At 37.0% G+C, this 21,051-nt stretch overlaps 1 protein-coding gene across 3 annotated transcripts in view; it reads right to left on the bottom strand.

Annotated features, from left to right (window-relative positions):
* The window catches only part of LOC150098217 (transmembrane 6 superfamily member 1-like), a 137,333-nt gene that overhangs the window by 69,510 nt on the left and 46,772 nt on the right, over positions 1-21,051 (bottom strand). For all 3 annotated transcript variants that reach the window (XM_090406140.1, XM_090406139.1, XM_090406138.1), the window contains exon 4: positions 5,237-5,319. In XM_090406140.1, the coding sequence (XP_090262266.1) occupies positions 5,237-5,319 (83 nt within the window). The remainder of the gene's footprint in view (positions 1-5,236; positions 5,320-21,051) is intronic.

Below are 21,051 nucleotides of genomic sequence, written 5' to 3' on the forward strand. Positions count from 1 at the left end.
GCATGGAGAGATCACAATGGAATCAAATACTTGGTTGGATGTTGTTATAGACCAGGTAATGTGGATGGTAGTGATAATGAAATGTATAATCAAATTAGTCAAGTAAATAAGAAAAGGGTGATCATTATGGGCGATTTTAATTATGGCAATATAGACTGTAATGATGAGATAGCAACTGGAAGTAAAGAAAATGAGTTTCTTGAGTTTTTGAGGGATAACTACCTCAGACAGTATGTAACAGAGGGCATGCGAGGATTGAGGGTCTTGGATTTGGTCATCTCATCAGAGGATGTAATTATAAATGAGGTGTCAAATCATCCACCAATTGGTGAGAGTGACCATGAGGTGATTACCTCGGTGGTTGCGAGCAGTGTGAGGACCTCTGTGAGAAAAGGTTATATGTGGAACTACAAGGGGGTGATTATGAAGAGCTCAGGAGACAGCTTGTGGGTGTAGCATGGAATGAGGAGTTAGCTGGAAAAGAGATCAATGCAGCTTGGGAGATTTTCAAAAACTATCTAGTAGATGCAATGTCTAAGTGTATTCCAAGGGTGAGAAGCTTAAATAAGGTAGGTGTGAGATGGATGAATAAAGAGATTAAGCATGCGATACAGAGAAAGAAGGCATTGTGGAGGCAGCATAAGAGAAGTGGAAATAACCAATTCCATGAGGTCTACAAAGACCAGGCAAGGTGGGTGACTTGGTTGGTGAAGGTAGCTAAAGAGAGGTATGAACAGCAGTTAGCTAATGAAGCCAAAAAGAATCCTAAGGAGTTCTTTCGATATGTAGCCAGCAAAAGAAAGAATGATTATGGAAGGATGACATTGATAGGAGAAAATGGTATAAAGACAGCTGTTGTAGAATGTGTGGTGGAGATACTTAATGAGCAATTCATAAAGGTCTTTCAACCTTGTGAATGTGACTTCATGGAGAGATTGAGAGCAGTAGATGATGGGGAGGAGAGACTGACTATAAGTGACCAAGAGGTGTATGGGGAGTTGAGCAAACTAGATGTAAATAAGGCTGTGGGACTTGATAATATATCACCACGTATTCTGAAGGAATGTGCCAGCGAGTTGACACCTGTCTTGACATATTTTTTTAATACAAGTCTTGCACTCGGTCAAGTCCCTAAGGAGTGGAAGGAGGGCATGATTGTGCCACTTCATAAAGGAGGTGATCGAACTCAAGCATCAAACTATAGGCCTATCTGTGTGTCAGGTGTTGTGGTTAAGTTGTTGGAGAAGCTTGTGAGAACTAGGATCCAGAGTTGGGTTGACAACAATGGTATTATCTTTGATGGACAGCATAGATTTGCTAAAGGGAGGTCATGTTTTAAACCTAACCTAACCTAATCTACCTATTTATTACAATAAGGTGATTGCTTCCTTGGACAGAGGAGAAGGATACATAGTAATATACTTAGATTTCCCAAAGTCTTTTGATAGATTACTGCATGATAAGTTGACTGTCAAACTACAGCAGATGAGGGTTGGATGTTAGATTAGTGCATTGGATTGGAGACTGGCTATCTGATAGGTATCAACAAGTTGTGTATGGGGGTGCGATATTCAGGAAAAGAAAAGTCACTAGTGGAGTACCTCAGGGATCTGTTTTGGGGCCATTACTGTTTAACTTGTATATTAACGATATAAATAGGTGAAGATTTGGATGGAGATATTAAGTTGTTTGCAGATGATGCAAAGTTGGGACGAACCATGAAGAGTAGTGAAGATGTTGTGGCCTTACAAGAAGACTTGAATAAATTGAGTGATTGAGCACAGAAATGGGGATGTGAGTTCAATGTTGCAAAATGTAAGGTTTTAAAATTTGGAAAACAAAGATGGGATGTAGAATTTATGCTTGGTGAGGACATATTGTTGGAGGTGGAAGAAATAAGAGTTCTGGGGGTGAAAGTGGATAAGGATCTGAAATTTAGGGGACACATAGCCAAAATCATGAAGACAACACAAAGGCTTCTGGGAATGATGTGGAGGACACTGACGTGTAGAAGTAGGGAGATTCTTGTTCAATTGCATAAGGCTTTGATTAGGCGACATATGGACTATTGTGCCCAGATTTGGTCACCTGGTTTTCAGAAGGATGAAGAGATGTTGGAAAGGGTCCAAAAGCGATTGACTAAGGTAGTTTCTGACCTCTGGAATGTCGAGTATGAGGAAAGATTGAGAAGATGTAATTTGCAGAGTCTGGTGGACAGGAGAAAGAGGGGAGATATGATAGAGACCTATAAGTTGGTAAGGAGTTGTTATAGGATCAATGCTGGAGAAGTTCTACAGAAAATAGTAGGAGATCGAGGGAGAACCAGAGGTCCCTGGAAACTGTATAAAGAGGGTGTGAGTAGGGGAGTGAGGGACAGGTTTTTTTCATGCAGAGTTGTAAATGATTGGAATGCCTTGCCTGAGAGTGTGGTGTCTGCAAGGAGTTTAAATGTGTTCAAGGCACAGTATGATGAGCTGTGTGTGTGATAAAAGGACCTCCCAGATGAGTCTTTGACTCCATGAGGTCTTGGGGGTAATAATAACAAGAGTGACTGAGCTATGGAGGCTCTAAAACAATGCTTTTTTTTTTTTTTTTTAATGTGCTGCTCACTCAACAGACCTCCATACTCTGTCCATAGGACAGAGTATAGGGAATCTTGTGTCTGTGCTTAACAAATCCAAGTATGGATTATATTTTGATGAAAGGAATGAGCAATGTTTTATATTCCTTAAAAATTCTGGCTAGCTTAAACAAAACAGAGCTAATATAGGAAAGGGAAATAAAATCTTTAACCTTCTATCATCAAAAGTGCACTAAGTCTGCTCCAGAAAGGAGTCTGGAGATGGTGTCTTTATCATGACCATTTTGCAGGAAGGTTTTTTTAATGAAAAAAAAAAACCATTAACAAAAATGTCTAGCAACTGTTTTAGATCCTATGAACAAAACAGGCCACACATCAACCAGTTGCATACAAGATTAAGTTCCTACCTTTCAATAAATCAGACTATGTATTATGTGCTAGTTGCACAGATGACTGGAAGACTGCATATTTTGTAAAGCAAAACATGAGGACACAAAACATTATTTAAAGCAGCAACAGTAGTAGTAGTCTCAATACATCAACATAACATTAACAAAAATTACTTAAATTTTCAAGAATATAGATGGCCTTTCTTGAGGTCTAACAAAATAGACATGAAACCCAAACAACGTGATAATTAATCACCAGAAACAAAGGACATGATGGACCAAAAGGTCAAGTGACATAACAGGCTACAAGGCTGCTCAATATCAGCCCTATAGCAGGAAGGGGGGAAATATGATAAAAAAAACATTTAAATTACTTAAAGGATTTTATAGGACTGATGCATGGGAAATGTTTCAGCACTTGGTTAGAGGGAACAGAACAAGAGGTCATTCCTGGAAGTTGGGTAAGAGTGTGGTTAGCAAGGGCATGATGATTAGTTTTTTTGCTTGATTGAATGGATGGAACAGGTTGCTTGAGGCAGTTGTAAGTACTTTGTCTATTAGTGGTTTCAAGGAAAGATATGATGGATATTGTGTCAGCAATTTGGATCTCCCACAATGAGTCTTAGGACTCCATTAAGGTGCCTGTGTAATAATAATAATGTTTAAAGGAATGAATACAGTGCAGAGGAACAATAAAATATAAGTTTATTAGATTCTATATTTCATATTTGTCACAGAGACACTGTCAGGAATGCAATCTCAAAATTGTATAAGCAACACAAAAGAACTCAAAACAATAAGTGCAAGAAATCAGACTAAAATCCTAAAGCACTATGAGAGGCATCCTCTATGGGTACTGCTGGCTAGCATTAACTGTTTAGTGGGAGGCTTAAGGATTAAAGTTTCCCAAATCTTGGAAAGTATACCAAATCTGTTGCTGATTCTAAAAAAAGTCTTTCAAGTTTATATTTCTTACAGTGAAGCACAGTAGTTTTTTTCATTTGATTCTGTGCAAGATACCTAAAGCACAGTCAGCTAGATCAGACTGACCATAGTTATGGAAGCAGGTGTATTTCTTGTTCTTCTAGCCAGATGTTTGTAAATCTCCTAGTATAACCATAATATGATAATCTGTAAGAACAAGGAACATTGTAAACACTTGGAACAGAGAGGGGAGGGAGTGGATCCTTAGAGTGGATATGCACTTAGGTTTTGGTATTTATATTTTAGTTTTAGTATTTAATGTTATAGCTCATGTTTGCCTTTATTGCATTTATTTTTATGTATTTTTTATCCAGAAGAATGACATTATTATGGTGAAGCTAGTAGGTTTCGTTATCTTTGTAGTTATTTATGACTAAGTAAAATCCAGTTTATTTCTAAGCGTAAGAACTATTTGAAAGAATTATATGAACAAATACTGCACATTACATTCAGGATAGTTTTTTCAAAATATCCTGAATTCTAACGAAGAGCAATCGAGGTCTACTGTTACTTTATTTCCTGATGTGTGTGATTCATTCCAATATCATCAAAACCAGAGGTAAAATATAGTCTTATTTCTTTAAGAGTTGGCACTTTCCATATAAGGTAATTTTTAAATATAGTCAGCACCAAAATCTGTTTATACATAACCAAGTTATTTCTGTTCATCAACAGTTTTGCCAATGCAATTTTATAATCAAAAATATACTTAAAAAGGCTTGCTTAGATGGATGGATAGTGCCCACTCTCTTTTATCTAGTAGGTTTGAATCTCACCATGGGCATGGGAGTTTGTGAATGACAGATGAACTTAATGCTAGGCATGAGATCACCTCATATACTGTAGGCCTGAAGTGGCAGGAAAAAATTTGATGGTTGTGTCAAGTAGGATTTCCAGATTATCTAATTCTTAGCCTAAGTATGTACCATAGTTACCAAAAAAGTTAAAGCCCTTTTTTAAAAGAAAATACCAGTCGATGAAAAGTAATAAATGAACACAAGCATATTAGTGCAGTGCACGAATACTAAAGGTTTGATAATTTCAGCATCCTGCTGTAAAGATCAAACATAGTAATCTTTCATTTACAGCAGTCCTAAAAGTAACTGGAGTAGTGGTCTCACACTGGGTGATGAACATTATGTATGATCTAATAACCACTAGAGTTAATTCCCTATTAGTTCAATTTTTTTATAACAGTTTTTTTCATATCTATTATATTTATACATAAAATATTGTTCTTAACTTCTTTTTGGGGAAGAAGACATTCTAGCTAGTAACTTACCTGTAAAAACACTTAGAAGCATCACCACCATACTATTTGAAATAGAACCACACCAAAATAATGCAACTTCATAGAATGTATTACTAGAAATGTAAACAAAAGTTACCTGCATAATTGAAAAACTCATTTTTATAACACAAAAGTGTCTCTAATTGAGAGAAATAATAATGAAATTTTACTTATAACTACACTTTCAGTGGGAATGAGTAAGTATATGGGAGAGTATAAGTACTAGACTAACATATTCCTTGCACCCACTTTCTCCTGAGCTAAAGACTGCTATTTGTTTGGTGGTAAAGGAAGGAAGGAAAGTAATGCAGGCAGCAATAAAACATGGTTTAGGATTCCAGTCTAATCATCAAAAGAATACAGTTATTGCGCACATTATCTGCAAAATTCCATTTTATCTCGGTATTACAACTACATCAATCTCTGTAAATAGAGGAATTTATCACTTAACATCTATGTCTTAATTATATTGCTGAAAAAATTTCTTACTATCTAACAGATGACTCAAGATATTATGAAAAAGTTAAAGTTTCCATTTTTATTTGTTATATAATGTTAAGTTATGCGAATGAGGATAAGCTCCTCTAAAAGTAGAATGGAAGAAGAAAATATCCAATTTGTTACATAAAATTTTTAAGTGATTATTAGTAACTTAGCTAAAATAAAAAAAAAACTTCTGTAATAATAGAGGTCAACACTTTCTTGCATTTTTTATAGTATTATTATATCAGACCTCCATGGAATCTAAAACCACCACAGGATGGACACACACAATCATTAAAGCATTCATCAATAAATCATCAAATTTATTCAACATGTCTGCCACTGCACTTCTCAGGCAATGCATTGCTCTCAATAACCACTTTCCATGCAAAGAATCTGCTCCTCACTTCCTTGCTGAAACCTTCCCTAAACAGTTTCCTGTGATAGCTTGTTTTACTCATATCTCTCATATAAGAAAATTCCTTCCACATTAACCAAGTAACAATCCCTTACTAAATTATATTTCTCAATCCCTTTCTCCTCCTCTTTTTCATGAGGTTTTGAAAACTGCATTCTCTCGATCTGTCTTTATTTCACATTCCAAAGAACAGATAACATCATAGCAATTGTCTATGGATCCTTTCTCATACATCTTCATCGCAAGGAAAACCAGGTAACTAAATCTGTGCACAATAATTCCCATCAGGCATGATCAAGGCCTTATACAATGGAACCATAAGCTCTTTATATATGAGCAAAGTCCTCCACATCATTGCCATAATTTGTTATGATTTCACAACTTGTGCCATGTGTCCCTAAAATTCCAGTCCCCGATTTTTCATCTCCTTTCCCTCCTTCAAAAAATCTCCACCAAGTGTATATTTTCATCCCTGTAACAATGAAATGACGATTCCACTCACATGTCCATGTCCACTCATATAATCTATTCAAATTCTACTGTAAGGCCATAACATCTGCATGACTCATCATTCTCCCCAATTTTGCATCATATGTAAACGGTGATTATCTCCAGTTAAACCCATCTCAATACATTAATGTGCAAATTAAACTGCCACATGACAATATATCGAAAGCCTTACAAAATCTAAACAAACAGTGTATATTCATTTCCCTTCTATAGTGCACTTGTTACCCTGTTTTAGTACATAAGTAAATTGGTAAAATTAAACATGACCTCCCTAAAACAAACCCATGCTAACCCATGACAGAGAATACTGATATTAACAACACACTTCTCTATCATAGCTCTAACAAACTTCTCCAACCTCTACCAAACACACAATCATTAAAGCATTTATCAATAAATGCTCAAATTTATTCAACATATCTGCCACTGCACTTCTCAGGCAATGCATTGCTCTCATTAACTACTTTCCATACAAAGAATCTGCTCCTCACTTTCTCACTTCCTAGCTTTAACAAACTTCTCCAACACCTCAACAATAACTTCAGATACACAGATTGACCTATAATCTGTACCCTCAGCCTTATCAATAATTTTGTGAACTGTAAACAAATTTATCTTCTCTATGCTCCTTTGGGACTAGGGGCTACTGCAAGATTTATGTTAAACATGTATGCCAAGAATCGATTAACATCCTACAGCATTCAATGAAGACATAGTGATATGGTTTGAGGACCTATTGTCTTACTGACATCAAGTTTACTCAATTCCTAAAACTGAGTGCCAGCCATTTTGGTGGAATGTTGTCACATGAAGAATAAGAAAGTTAGTTATCTTTCATCTGAAGTCTGTCCACTAAAACAGTCAGCACAATGTTATATTGGCTGTTTTTTTTTTATTACTTTATTTATTTATTTTTTAATGTTTAGCTCATAATTTGAAATTTTATAATCTTTAAATCCATAAGTGATTCACAGTATAAACAACACCAAGACAGGAAAAAATACATTTATTGAATTTATAAATATTTCACTGGTTTTCTACTCAATATCTTCAGAGCACAAATTATAACTATGACAAGTACACACCACAAAACTAATGTCCTTACATAGCACCCACTATGGGCTGGATAACCATCAAGTTAATTTGAAGTAGTAAGGCTATCAGGTCTCAAAATGACTGTTACATAAGATCTTAGATGTGCCTTCCATGTGACATCAATGTCTTCTTCAATTTAATCCACTAGCTTAGTTTGGACAGGTTCCTAGCTGAATGAGAGGCATGGAGATCATATTTGCAGAAGACTTGGGTTCTTTTTTTCTGATGTCTCATTAATATATATAGGATGGGAACAGTTTTGTTGTGATCTTATGTGTTGATTACAGCAGGGATGGAGTTACAGGCATTATTTTATAGGGGTATCATTTGAACAAACAGCTTCGTCTTGGTGAGTCAGTAAATTGAAATATCCACCAGCCTGTCCAAAGTAGGCTAAATTGCAGGAACAAGGAACTTTATACATTCCAGGATGTGCAAGAGGATCCAGTTCACTTTTTAGGAGTCAAAAAAAAAAACAGTAGCTAGCTGAATGAGAGGTAGGGAGATCACATTTGCAGTGGACTGATTATTTTTTTCTGATGTATCATTAATATATAGGATGGGAATAGTTTTACTATGATATTTTGTGTTGGTTGCAGCAGGGATGGGATTTCATGCAGTATTTTATCTATTTTATAGGGATGTCATTTGAATAAAAAGTTTGGTTCAGTGAGTCATTAGTTTTGAGGATGTCATACTGTTGGGAAGGTAGTGGGTTTTCTATAAATGGAAAAGGATAATTTCTTTTTCACTATAAAAATAGAAAGCAACAGACAACAGTTACTTTCTTTTGCTATAATGAAGTTTATTATACATGTTGGCTTTGAAGATGCATTAAAAATGTATCCAATGTGTGTGTGTGTGGGGGGGGGGACATGAAGTCTATAAAACAGTTGATCCATTCTTTTAAAGATTAACTTCATCTTCTTGCACATCCTGGAGTGAATAAAGTTCATGTGCCTATCCAATAGGAAAATTCATTCCATATAAATTTAATCAAGTTGACTTCCTACCATATCAGCTTTGCTATGTTTATTGTCTATTTCCATATTTAATTTGCCTTCTTCATTAAAAACTGGAACACTCAGCAGAGAAATTCCCTTGTAATTCTCATATTCAGTTACTAATTATATGAAGAGCCAAAGGCTTCATATAATTGTTGCACTATCCAAGTATTTGCTTATGCTTGGACTCGCCAAACTTTATATAATTTCTATATTTGGCATGAAACAATATGGGATGTAATATCCCTTAACTTAAATAATTTCATGTCGCTGAATTGAAGCTTTTGGCTCTTCATATAATTAGTAATTTATTAGGACACCTTCTTGGCAATTCTTATAGTAGGGTGTGTAAGTTCTGTTCGCTACAAACTTGGTATTAACTAGGTCTACCTACTCACTGATGAGACCTTGATAAAGGTTGAAACTGGTCTGGGTAGTGACCTTCTCTCATAATGTAGAACAGTAATACAGCTCCTAGGAGCTGGGTTTCACATTATGAGTAAATACCAAGAACAGTGATCGGAGCTTGCTCTACCTTTGCTATGAGTTGCCTCAGTGTTGCACTATCCAGGTATTTGCTTATGCTTGGACTCGCCGAACTTTATATAGTTTCTATATTTGGCATGAAACTCTTAGAGTTTCTTATTCGGCTATGAAACAATATGGGATCTCATATTCAGTTTTAATTCTGCTTTTTATGGATGGGTACTGCGATGGCTCTACTCCAATCATCTGGAATTCAATCCTTTGATCAGGCCTTCTGAATTATGCAGTGTAGCCACTGTAAATCTTTTATACCTCCATATTTGAACATTTCTGATCAAATATCATCTACTCCTGCTGCCTTTCCACATTTCAGGTTTTTGATGGCTTTTACTACTTCAGTGTTTTTTGTAATTACAAAATGCCACAATGCCACAATGTTTAAAATTTAATTAATTATGCTTCAGCTGAATATATTCAGCACTACAGTCAATTGCAAAATATAGAAAGATTAAAAAATGTGTAATAATACCTCACCTAATCATGTAACCACATGAATATATATATATACAGAAACTCTGAAAATTTCAAGAACTGACTGGAGAATTGTATGCTTATAAGCATACAATTTTGCACTTGGTTAGACTATAATAAATTTAGTTTAATCCTTTATCCAAGTGTAAGCAAACAAAGTTTGCGCCTGAACATATCTTCAGGACTGCGGTAAGGTGGTACATCACTCGGCAACTCGTACCAACGGTGGACCAAGCTCTCATCACTCCTTGTCTCAGCATCTCCCATAATGCAAAACACATCTCCTTGCAGACACGTATACTGCTATGCATTAAGGGAAGGGCCACTATCCAGACCAGTTTTGACCTTTGTATAGATAAAGTGGGCTCTAAAAATAAGACAATCCCAAAAGATCGCCCAACGACTCACTACATCACCGAGAAGAACTTCTCAGCATTGGCTCTAAACAGTGGCAGGCTCACCCCACTCAGAGACAGGCAAAAACCTATCCCCCCCCCCAAGCTGAGCCTCTCAAATCATCAGAGCCAGACCGAGAGTGGTGATACTAAGGCAGAAGCAATGGAGAGGTCATATTTACCTATGCGAGTTGCCAACCAGTGTACCACCTTATTATTAAATTACTCTGGATTTAGAGAAAGATGTTGGAAGTTTATTTTGCACTTGGTTAGACTATAATAAATTTAGTTTAATCCTTTATCCAAGTGTAAGTAAACAAAGTTTGTGCCTGAACATATCTTCAGGACTGAGATAAGTGGTACATCACCTGGCAACTAGTAGCAAAGGTGGACCAAGTTCTCATCACTGCTTGTCTCAGTATCTCCCATAATGCAAAGCACATCTCCTTGAGGACAGGTATACTGCTATGCATTAAGGGAAGGGCCACTACCCAGACCAGTTTTGACCTTTATTAAGGTCTCGTCAGTGGGAAGCAGACCCAGAGTGGTGATACTAAGGCAGAAACAATGGAGTCTGCCTCCCACTGACAAGACCTCAATAAAGGTCGAAACCGGTCAGGTTAGTGGCCCTTCCCTTAATGCATAGCAGTATACCTGTCCTCAAGGAGATGTGCTTTGCATTATGGGAGATACTGAGACAAGCAGTGATGAGATCTTGGTCCACCTTTGCTACTAGTTGCCAGGTGATGTACCACTTACCTCAGTCCTGAAGATATGTTCAGGTGCAAACTTTGTTTGCTTACACTTGGATAAAGGATTAAACTAAATTTATTATAGTCTAACCAAGTGCAAAATAAACTTCCAACATCTTTCTCTAAATCCAGAGTAATTTAATAATAAGGTGGTACACTGGTTGGCAACTCGTATAAGTAAATATGACCTCTCCATTGCTTCTGCCTTAGTATCACCATTCTGGGTCTGCCTCCCACTGACAAGACCTCAATAAAGGTCGAAACCAGTCTGGGTAGTGGCCCTTCCATCAACGCATAGCAATATACATGTCTGCAAGGAGATGTGCTTTGCATTATGGGAGATACTGAGACAAGGAGTGATGAGAGCTTGGTCCACCTTTGCTATGAGTTGCCAAGTGATGTACCATCTTATCTCAGTCCTGAAGATATGTTCAGGTGCAAACTTTGTTTGCTTACACTTGGTTAAAGGATTAAACTAAATTTATTATAATTTTCTTCACTGGAGTTGCCTCAGCTTGCACTACTTAAAATACACGAGCACTGCCAAGGCATCTTTATATTCACTTTTGATTAAGATTTCAATGGCCTGACAGCTGTTTTGAACCATTGGTTGTTATTGGAGATCAGGCAGAAACCTTCAAATGACAAGAATCCTCCTTCAATACCAAAGCAATTCTGTTTCAGAAAATTGTATGTCAACAGCAGCAGCACTGAATGCTGTTTATTAAAGAAGAGCCTAAATGTATTTATCTGCATTGTAAAATAAACAGAGCAATCTATATTTCATTTGCTATTTAAGAAACCTGGAAAATTTCTCTAGTGTAAGCTAAGGCAACTCCAATGCTGAGGACTGTATTCTCATATGCTCTCTTCTTTTTTTGAAACTCTCAAAGTTTCTATATATTTGGCTATGAAATAAGCATATATAATTAATATCTCCTATTTCTGTTTATTTTGCATTGCCAAAATGAAGACTTTTTAAATCTTTTTTGATATAAAGAGAAAATAAAATTTTGATTTCCCTAAATATAAAACTGTCAAATTTTCAAGTATAGAGCAGCTGAGATGCTTCAATTTGAAATGAGAGAGATATTGAAATGGAGGATATTATGGATCCATCCATATTTTATAGCCAAATATAGGAAGAAAGTTAGTTTCTAGTAAATTTTTGAAAGTAAGAAAAATTTTCTACCTTTCTTACTTTCACTTGTTTCCATATGCAATTTTTCCATCCATAGAATTTTCCCAAGTTGATTTCCAAGATTATTATAATTACCTGCCTTATATTTTTGTAATAGATTTCATGGTTTGATATGAACACAGATGGATAAGAAAATAACTATTTATTAACTTAAAAGCTAATATTTTGCTGGTATTATATCCAGCATCTTCAGAGCACACAACACAAAGTTTGTTACAAATGCAAAACAACCACAATCCAGTGTAATAGTGGGGCTAGTAAAAGTAACTGCAGCATGAAACACAAAAATAAAGTCCTAATATGGCGGCATCTAGGTTAAAAAAAAAAAAAAAAAAATTCAAAGTTTTGAAATAGTAGTCCAAATGATAGTCTTAGAAAGTGAAAAAATGAAATAAATATTAATTTGGTCTTAAGATGACTGTCTCCCAAATCTTTGGTAGATTTATACAGCCATACTTGTTAAGGTTTGGAGTATGTTTTAAGGCTTCTGTTGATTCCAGGAACAACCTCTCTGACTTGTAGAAGCTTCTGTGCATTACTTTTGTTTCTTTCCAATTGATCCTGTGTGCAGGGGTATCCAAAGCATGGTCTGCCAGAGCCGACTTGCCATAGTGAAAGTGTCAGATATATTTTTGTGTTCACTGAGGCAGATGTAGACAGTTCTTCCTGTCTGTCCGTAGTAGGCTTTATGGCAAGAACAGGGCACTTCATAGACTCCTGGATGTGATAAAGGAGTGCATTTGTCGTTAGGTGAACGGATGAGAGTTGCTAATTTTAAATAAGGTTTAAATACTGTGCATAGTTGGTGTTTGTTAAGCACCCTAGATATCTTTTCAGATGTGCCTTTAATGTATGGGATTGTGATAGTTTTGTTGTAGTCTTCTGTGGTAGATAGAGGGGATTTCTGGGTAGTATTTAGTATGTTATCTATTTTATGGGGATTATAACTGTTGGTCAAGAAGGTGTGTCGTAGGTGAGAAAGTTCAGCAGTGAGAGCAATGCCATTGGAACAGATTGCTCTAGGTCTATGGGTTAGTGTTTTTAAGATACCATATTGTTGAGAAGGGTGATGGTGTGATTGTTTGTGTAAGTATCTCCCTGTATGTGCGGGTTTTCTATAAACCAAAAATGATAAGGAACCTTCTGGAAGACGTGTGATAAGTGTGTCCAGGAAGGGTAGGCAGTCATTGGCTTCTAGTTCTATTGTAAAGTGGATTTTAAGTTGCTGGCTATTTAGATGCACTAAAAATGTATTCAATGTGTCTGGGCCATGTGGCCAAATAGCAAACACATCATCAACATAAAGTAGCCAGAGACTAGGTTTGAGAGTGGCTGTGTTGATTAGCTAATTTTTCCAGATGTTCTATGTAGAAATTGGCTAAGGGGGGGGGGGGGCGAACCCATAGCTGTCCCATCTAATTGTTTGTATATTTTCCCTTTCCAAGTAAAAGAACCTGCCTGTACTGTGAATTTAAATAGCTGAAATATATCTGGGGGAAATTGTGAATTTAGTAAGTTAAGTGTTTTCAATCAGTGGTACATTAGTGAATAATCAGGTGATATCAAAACTCACCATTACGTCTGAACTATTTAAGGTGTGGTTTTCTAAAATACTTTTTAAGTGGGTAGAATTTTTAACAAAAGAGGAAGAATTGTTTGTGTAAGTGGTTATTAATTTGGCTAAATGTTTAGCTAGTTTATATGTAGGACTATTTATACTATCTACAATAGCACGCAAAGGTGTATCTTGTTTGTGTATTTTAGGAACACCATATATTCTGAGTGTTTTAACGTGCAAGGGTTTGAGTTTTTTGACAATTTCTTTTGGCCAGGAAGTGACTTTGTTCAATAACTTGCACACCTTATTCTTTTGTGAGTTGGTGGGATGTCGATTTATGATTTGATATGTAGACCGGTCTTGGAGCAGTGTATGCATTTTGCTTTCATATTCTGTTGTATCCATTACTACAGTGGTGTTACCTTTGTCTGATTTTGTTATTGTAATGTGGTTATTATTGCGTAGTTCTTTTAGAGCTATTATTTCTTTATGTGGGATATTATTTTTGGGAGGCTTAGAACGGATAAGGATATTGGCCATGTCTAACCTAATATTATTGGCTATAGCTGGAGGCCATGCTACGCAGCGGCCACAATTTCATCAAGATGGCGGTGTTATGAATCTATCATCGACAACCTTATCCAAAGAGGCCACGAGCGCATTAAGTCTTGGATCCAATTTGGCCGTTACTCCTAAAATTGTGCCTAAAACGAAAAAAAAAATGGCTTCCGTTGAACACGGAATTTACCACTTGCCTCCAGCTATAGCCAATAATATTAAGTTAGATGTAGCCAATATCCTTATCCATTCTAAGCCTCCCAAAAATAATATCCCACATAAAGAAATAATAGCTCTAAAAGAACTACGCAATAATAACCACATTACAATAACAAAATCAGACAAAGGTAACACCACTGTAGTAATGGATACAACAGAATATGAAAGCAAAATGCATACACTGCTCCAAGACCGGTCTACATATCAAATTATAAATCGAGATCCCACCAACTCACAAAAGAATAAGGTGTGCAAGTTATTGAACAAAGTCACTTCCTGGCCAAAAGAAATTGTCAAAAAACTCAAACCCTTGCACGTTAAAACACCCAGAATATATGGTGCTCCTAAAATACACAAACAAGATACACCTTTACGTGCTATTGTAGATAGTATAAATAGTCCTACATATAAACTAGCTAAACGTTTAGCCAAATTACTAACCACTTACACAAACAACTCTTCCTCTTTTGTTAAAAATTCTACAGATTTAAAAAAGTATTTTAGAAAACTACACCTTAAATAGTTCAGACCTAATGGTGAGTTTTGATATCACCTGATTATTCACTAATGTACCACTGATTGAAAACACTTAACTTACTAAATTCACAATTTCCCTCAGATATATTTCAGCTATTTAAATTCACAGTACAGGCAGGTTCTTTTACTTGGAAAGGGAAAATATACAAACAATTAGATGGGACAGCTATGGATTCGACCCCCCCCCCCCCCTTAGCCAATTTCTACATAGAACATCTGGAAAAATTAACTATCAACACAGCCTCTCAAACCTAGTCTCTGGCTACTTTATGTTGATGATGTGTTTGCTATTTGGCCACATGGCCCAGACACATTGAATACATTTTTAGTGTATCTAAATAGCCAGTACCCTAAAATCAACTTTACAATGGAACCAGAAGACAATGACTGCCTACCCTCCCTGAACACACTGATCACATGTCTTCCAGAAGGTTCCTTATCATTTTCGGTTTATAGAAAACCCACACATACAGGGAGATACTTACACAAACAATCACACCATCACCCTTCTCAACAATATGGTATCTTAAAAACACTAACCCATAGACCTAGAGCAATCTGTTCCAATGACATTGCTCTCACTGCTGAACTTTCTCACCTACGTCACACCTTCTTGACCAATGGTTATAATCCCCATAAAATAGATAACATACTAAATGCTACCCAGAAATCCCCTCTATCTACCACAGAAGACTACAACAAAACTATCACAATCCCATACATTAAAGGCACACCTGAAAAGATATCTAGGGTGCTTAACAAACACCAACTATGCACAGTATTTAAACCTTATTTAAAATTAGCAACTCTCATCCGTTCACCTAACGACAAATGCACTCCTTTATCACATCCAGGAGTCTATGAAGTGCCCTGTTCTTGCCATCAAGCCTACTACAGACAGACAGGAAGAACTGTGGACATCCGCCTCAGTGAACACAAAAAATATATCCGACACTTTCGCTACAGCAAGTTGGGTCTGGCAGACCATGCTTTGGATACCCCTGCACACAGGATCAATTGGAAAGAAACAAAAGTAATGCACAGAAGCTTCTACAAGTCAGAGAGGTTGTTCCTGGAATCAACAGAAGCCTTAAAACATACTCCAAACCTTAACAAGTATGGTAGTATAAATCTACCAAAGATTTGGGAGACAGTCATCTTAAGACCAAATTAATATTTATTTCATTTTTTTCAAACTTTCTAAGACTATCATTTGGACTACTATTTCAAAACTTTGAATTTTTTTATTTTATTTTTTTTTTTTAAACCTAGATGCCGCCATATTAGGACTTTATTTTTGTGTTTCATGCTGCAATTACTTTTACTAGCCCCACTGTTACACTGGATTGTGGTTGTTTTGCATTTGTAACAAACTTTGTGTTGTGTGCTCTGAAGATGCTGGATATAATACCAGTGAAATATTAGCTTTTAAGTTAATAAATAGTTATTTTCTTATCCATCTGTCAAACCGTGAAATCTATTACAAAAATGTCTGACAAACACATAAGCCTATCCACGTGTACCTGCCTTATAATTTCACATAAATTTCTTTCTCCTTGATACTTCTGCATGTCTATTCAGCCTCCAAGTGACTGTTCTTAACATCTTTAATTTATAGAATAACCAAGTATTTTAGTAATAAGATGTGACACCTTTTGGCTACTTATATACAGAAATATGACTTCTGCATTATTCAACTTTGGTATCTCTTCTGGGTCTGGCTCCCATTGATGAGATCTCAATAAAGGTCAAAATTGGTCTGGGTAGTGACCCTTCCCATAATCCACACATTATACATATCTGTAAGGACATGTGCATTGCATTATGGGATATTAAGGCAATTGATGTGAAATCATTAGCCTCTATATACAAGTAGTCCAGTCGTGAAGTGCCTTCACATGAAATTTTGTTTGCTTACACTTGGATAAAGGGTGAAACCAAGAATATAATTTTTTGGCATCTTTAATTTATAATTTATCCCCATTCTTTCATGGCAAAAACACATCACATCAATGGCCTCCTCAGCATCCAATAAACTAATTCTCTTTTGTTCAAAAGAATATTTTACACCCAACCAACTCCTCACTATATACAAAATCCAAATCCACTCATGTCTAGAATACTGATTACATGTTTGGGGGTAGTGCACCTAAAACTTCCCATAATATCCCTCATGCTGTCCAAAGGCAAGCAATTATGCTCAGTGATGATCCCTCTCATGCAGATTCACTTCAACTGCTATCTCAAAGACACAGTGTTTCAGCACTGCATCTATTTTACAGTTACTTCTGTGGTCACTGCTCCAGTGAACTGGCAACTATTATTTCTTCACTTTCAGTTGCACCTCCTGTTAATAGAAGAGCAGCAGCTGCCTAGCATCCCTTTAAGTGTATAAATGCAAATGCACTAAACCTGCTTCTCCTCTTCTTTTATTCTATCCACCTGTCCTCTGGAACAGCCTTCTTCATGAAGTATTCCAAATCAACTTGCAACTCTCTTAAAAATAAAAAAAATAAACTTCTATCTCAGTCCTCATCTGCACCCCACACATGGCACTAATGTGCTTCATAGGTCTTTTTCTCTTGTGCATGGGATCAATAAAAAAAAAAAAGCTACTAAAACAATTTATTTATTCTTATGGCAAAAGGAATACAGAACAGCTACAAGTCAATGTCTGGTCTGGAAAGCCAATCCAAGGCCTCATCCATCACCTTGTGGATGTCCTGTAGGCCACCACCGTGAAATTGGCACCTTGGGCAGTTGTTCACAATATGAGTAATCGTCTGAGCCACGGGAGAACAATCACAATAAGGGTGGTCTAACAGCCCCATCTGCCCTGGTTAGTTCTGATCCTGTTGATTGATGACCAAATCTTCCTAGGAACAGCAAAACCAGGCTGCAGAGCACAGCGATCTTCTACCAGGAAGCCGTTTGTTGGACCAGTATTCTCTCCACACGTCAGGTGTTGATGGCAGGGCAGCGGAAGAGAGTTCATCCATGAACCAGAAAGGCTTTCTAGATTTTAGGTGAACACTAGGTGGATTTATGAGAGTCTGGTGCAGGGGCAGGAGTGGGTTGCTCGTTGCTTTATTAAATTCTTTAATCGAGGCTTCTCTTCTCTGTATGTTTGGTGGAGCAATGTTAGATAGGACAGGCAGCCAGGAGAGAGGGATGCTTATCATTGTCCCACTAATTGTGCACATGGTAGAGTTTAGCTGACTGTCTATAATATTAGTGTGTGCAATTCTTTCCCAGACAGAGACACAATATTCTGCTGCAGAGAATACGAAGGCTAGTGCAGACGACCTTGGAACTTCTGCACAACAACCCCAGGCTGTTCCAGCAAGCCTTGAAATGATATAATTTTTATTTTAATTTTGTTGAACAGGTTAGTGATGTACCATTTATAGGTTAGGCTTCTGTCCAGGCTCACTCCAAGGTATTTCAGCTGAGGCTCATGTTCTACCATTTTTTTTTCACAGAAAGAAAGGTTGAGGTGTCGATTTGCCTCTGCATCGTTCAGGTGATATACTGTGGACACAGTTTTTGTTGGATTTGGCTTCAAGTACCACTGCTTGATGTACTCTTCCAGGATGTCCAGGTTTGTGTTCAAGGTTGATTGATGTAGGATCGCTATATCATCAGCATACATATACTTCACATAGATTTTTGACATCATTTGGATCTTTCCCTGGTTTGGACACGGCAATTATTTTGGCATCCTGCCACAGATTTGGTAGTTTTCCAGTCATAATTTTTGAGAAAAGGCTGGCCAGCCAGCCATGTTTGGCCTTGTTGACCAAGATGTTTTAGAAACTTGGGGAGGATACCAACTACTGCAGCCTTGCCATTCTTGGTGAGTTTTAAGGCTACCTCTTCCTGAGATACTGGGTGTACAAGTTCAGGAAGCTTGGGCCTGTCTTCAGGATTTATCTGATGGAAGATTGCACAGTAATTTTCCTGATAGAGCTGGGACGTATCTTGGAGGTTTTCAATAAATGATTACCCATTTGATCAGGAGTTATCTCTGTTGTTTTGTATGTTGTTGCTTCTGCCCCACCTAATTTTCTCAGAAATAACCAGCTTTTCCAGCTAGATGTGGTAAAATCGAATTCATGGATGGTTGAGATCCATCTTTTCTTTCTGTTTTTATCCAGCATTGCTATGAGCTCCTTAGCAACAGTTGGGTCTTCCGTCTCTTCATATTTGGCTAAAAGTTACTCAGTTTCTCTACTCCAGCATGAGATATTGTTTTCTGTAGCCTCTAGGAATAGAAGCTTTGGCTGCAATTTTGATTAGTTTAACAAATCTTGGATAGCAATTAGGGATGGGTGGAATTGCTCTAATGGTTTGCTTGATTTGTTTCTGAAATACATTCCAGTTGGACCTGTGAAGGTTCCATCTAGCGATTGGTGTTCTGCTGATGACTGGGATTGATGTGCCTGTCTCTATTAGTGTAGGAAAATGCTGACTATTAGGGAATCTGTTGAGGATGGTTTTGGTTGTTGGCAGAGGGTGGTCTTCAGTCTTTAGAGACTATGCACAGATCTGGAGTGTAGGTTCTGTTCCATCTGGCTAAGTAGAGTGCCTTCCTGCTTGGCATCGTAAATCAAATACAAGTTAATCCAGTTAACTAGATTATTGTCCCGGTTGTTAGAGAAATAGTCTCACATGGTGTGATGAGAGTTGAAGTCACCAACATAGATGGCAGAGTGAGGTGGTGGTGGCTGGTACATCTGATCAGGCCAGGATTGCAATGGTGGTTTGTAGACATTGTAGATGGTGGTATTTTGAACTTTAATACTTATGGAGTATTCTGCATCAGGTACACATTGGATTATGTCCTTGAGGCCAGGCCAGATGTAGATTGCCAGGTGATGCTTGGGATGGCAGTTATAAGACACGAGAATTAGGCCTGGGATCTTTAGTCTATTGAGGGCTGTGTCAGACACATGGGTTTCCTGGAGAGCCAGGACATCAATTGCTTTGTCTTTGGCTATTTTGCTGATGACTTTGGCTTCGGATTTAGATAGTCCTATGTTTAAGGAACATATCTTGAGAGAGTTTTGTTTAGGGGGACTGTAACTTATTTTTTGAAGCTTTCCCTCCACCTAAACAAGAAACGCGATCCTTGTTATTCCAGATGACGATCAAGCTGGCATGGAGCTTTTTAAGTTTTGTATTCATCATAGTTGGTGTAAGTGGTCCAGGAGGCTTGGTACCTTTGGACGCCTTGTTTGAGACATTAGCTTCATGTTACCTGTGATTCATCTCTGGGGCTTCTTTTGTCTGAAACAATAAAGCTTTGTTTTTATTCATATATGAACTAATAAACTGGGAGCTACACGAAATTCATGTTTCTGAATATTCCAAAATTCTGGAATTTTTCTTGGCCTGATTTACTCATTTTGAGTCATCTTCATGGCTTGCTCATTATATTCTTCATAGAATTTATTACTATTATTTATCTTGTGTTGAATCAACAGTGCTTTTGTTGATGAAATATATTTATAAATATAATTATTAAATTTTTATGTATATTTATCTGGAGACCTCCAATGAGTGGTAAGACTCATCGTGAGAAGCTTATGTTAGATCAAAGAAAGATTAACATATCACTCCTTAAACCCATTTATCTGCACATTCACCATTTTATCAGGCAATGACATCTATGGTCCAACCACCATTCCTGCAAAAAATCTACTTCTCCCCTTTCTACTCACCATCTCCTTTCACAACTTCCAGAGATGGCCTCTTGCCAATGTTCCTTCCCATGTTTTACCAGATGAAAAATCTCTCCTACTTCAGTTCCGTAAATATCTCTTAACAGTTTAAATGTCTAAATTATGTCCCACACCCTCTTTTTCTATCCACCAAACTCTACAGTTTGCATGCCCTCAGTTTTCATAACTAACATTGCAAATGTCCTGATATCATTTTTGTTATCTGCCTCTATACCTACTCTGTACGAGGTCAACTTATCCTCTTCACATCTCGAAAACCAGATCTGGGCACAGTAATCCAAATGTGGCTGATTGCGCAAGAAATCATGTGCAAAT

This window comes from Typopeltis vanoorti, chromosome 16 (assembly GCF_054136105.1).
Source record: "Typopeltis vanoorti isolate ZY-2024b chromosome 16, IOZ_Tvanoo_1.0, whole genome shotgun sequence".
NCBI classification, from domain to species: Eukaryota; Metazoa; Arthropoda; class Arachnida; order Uropygi; family Thelyphonidae; genus Typopeltis; species Typopeltis vanoorti.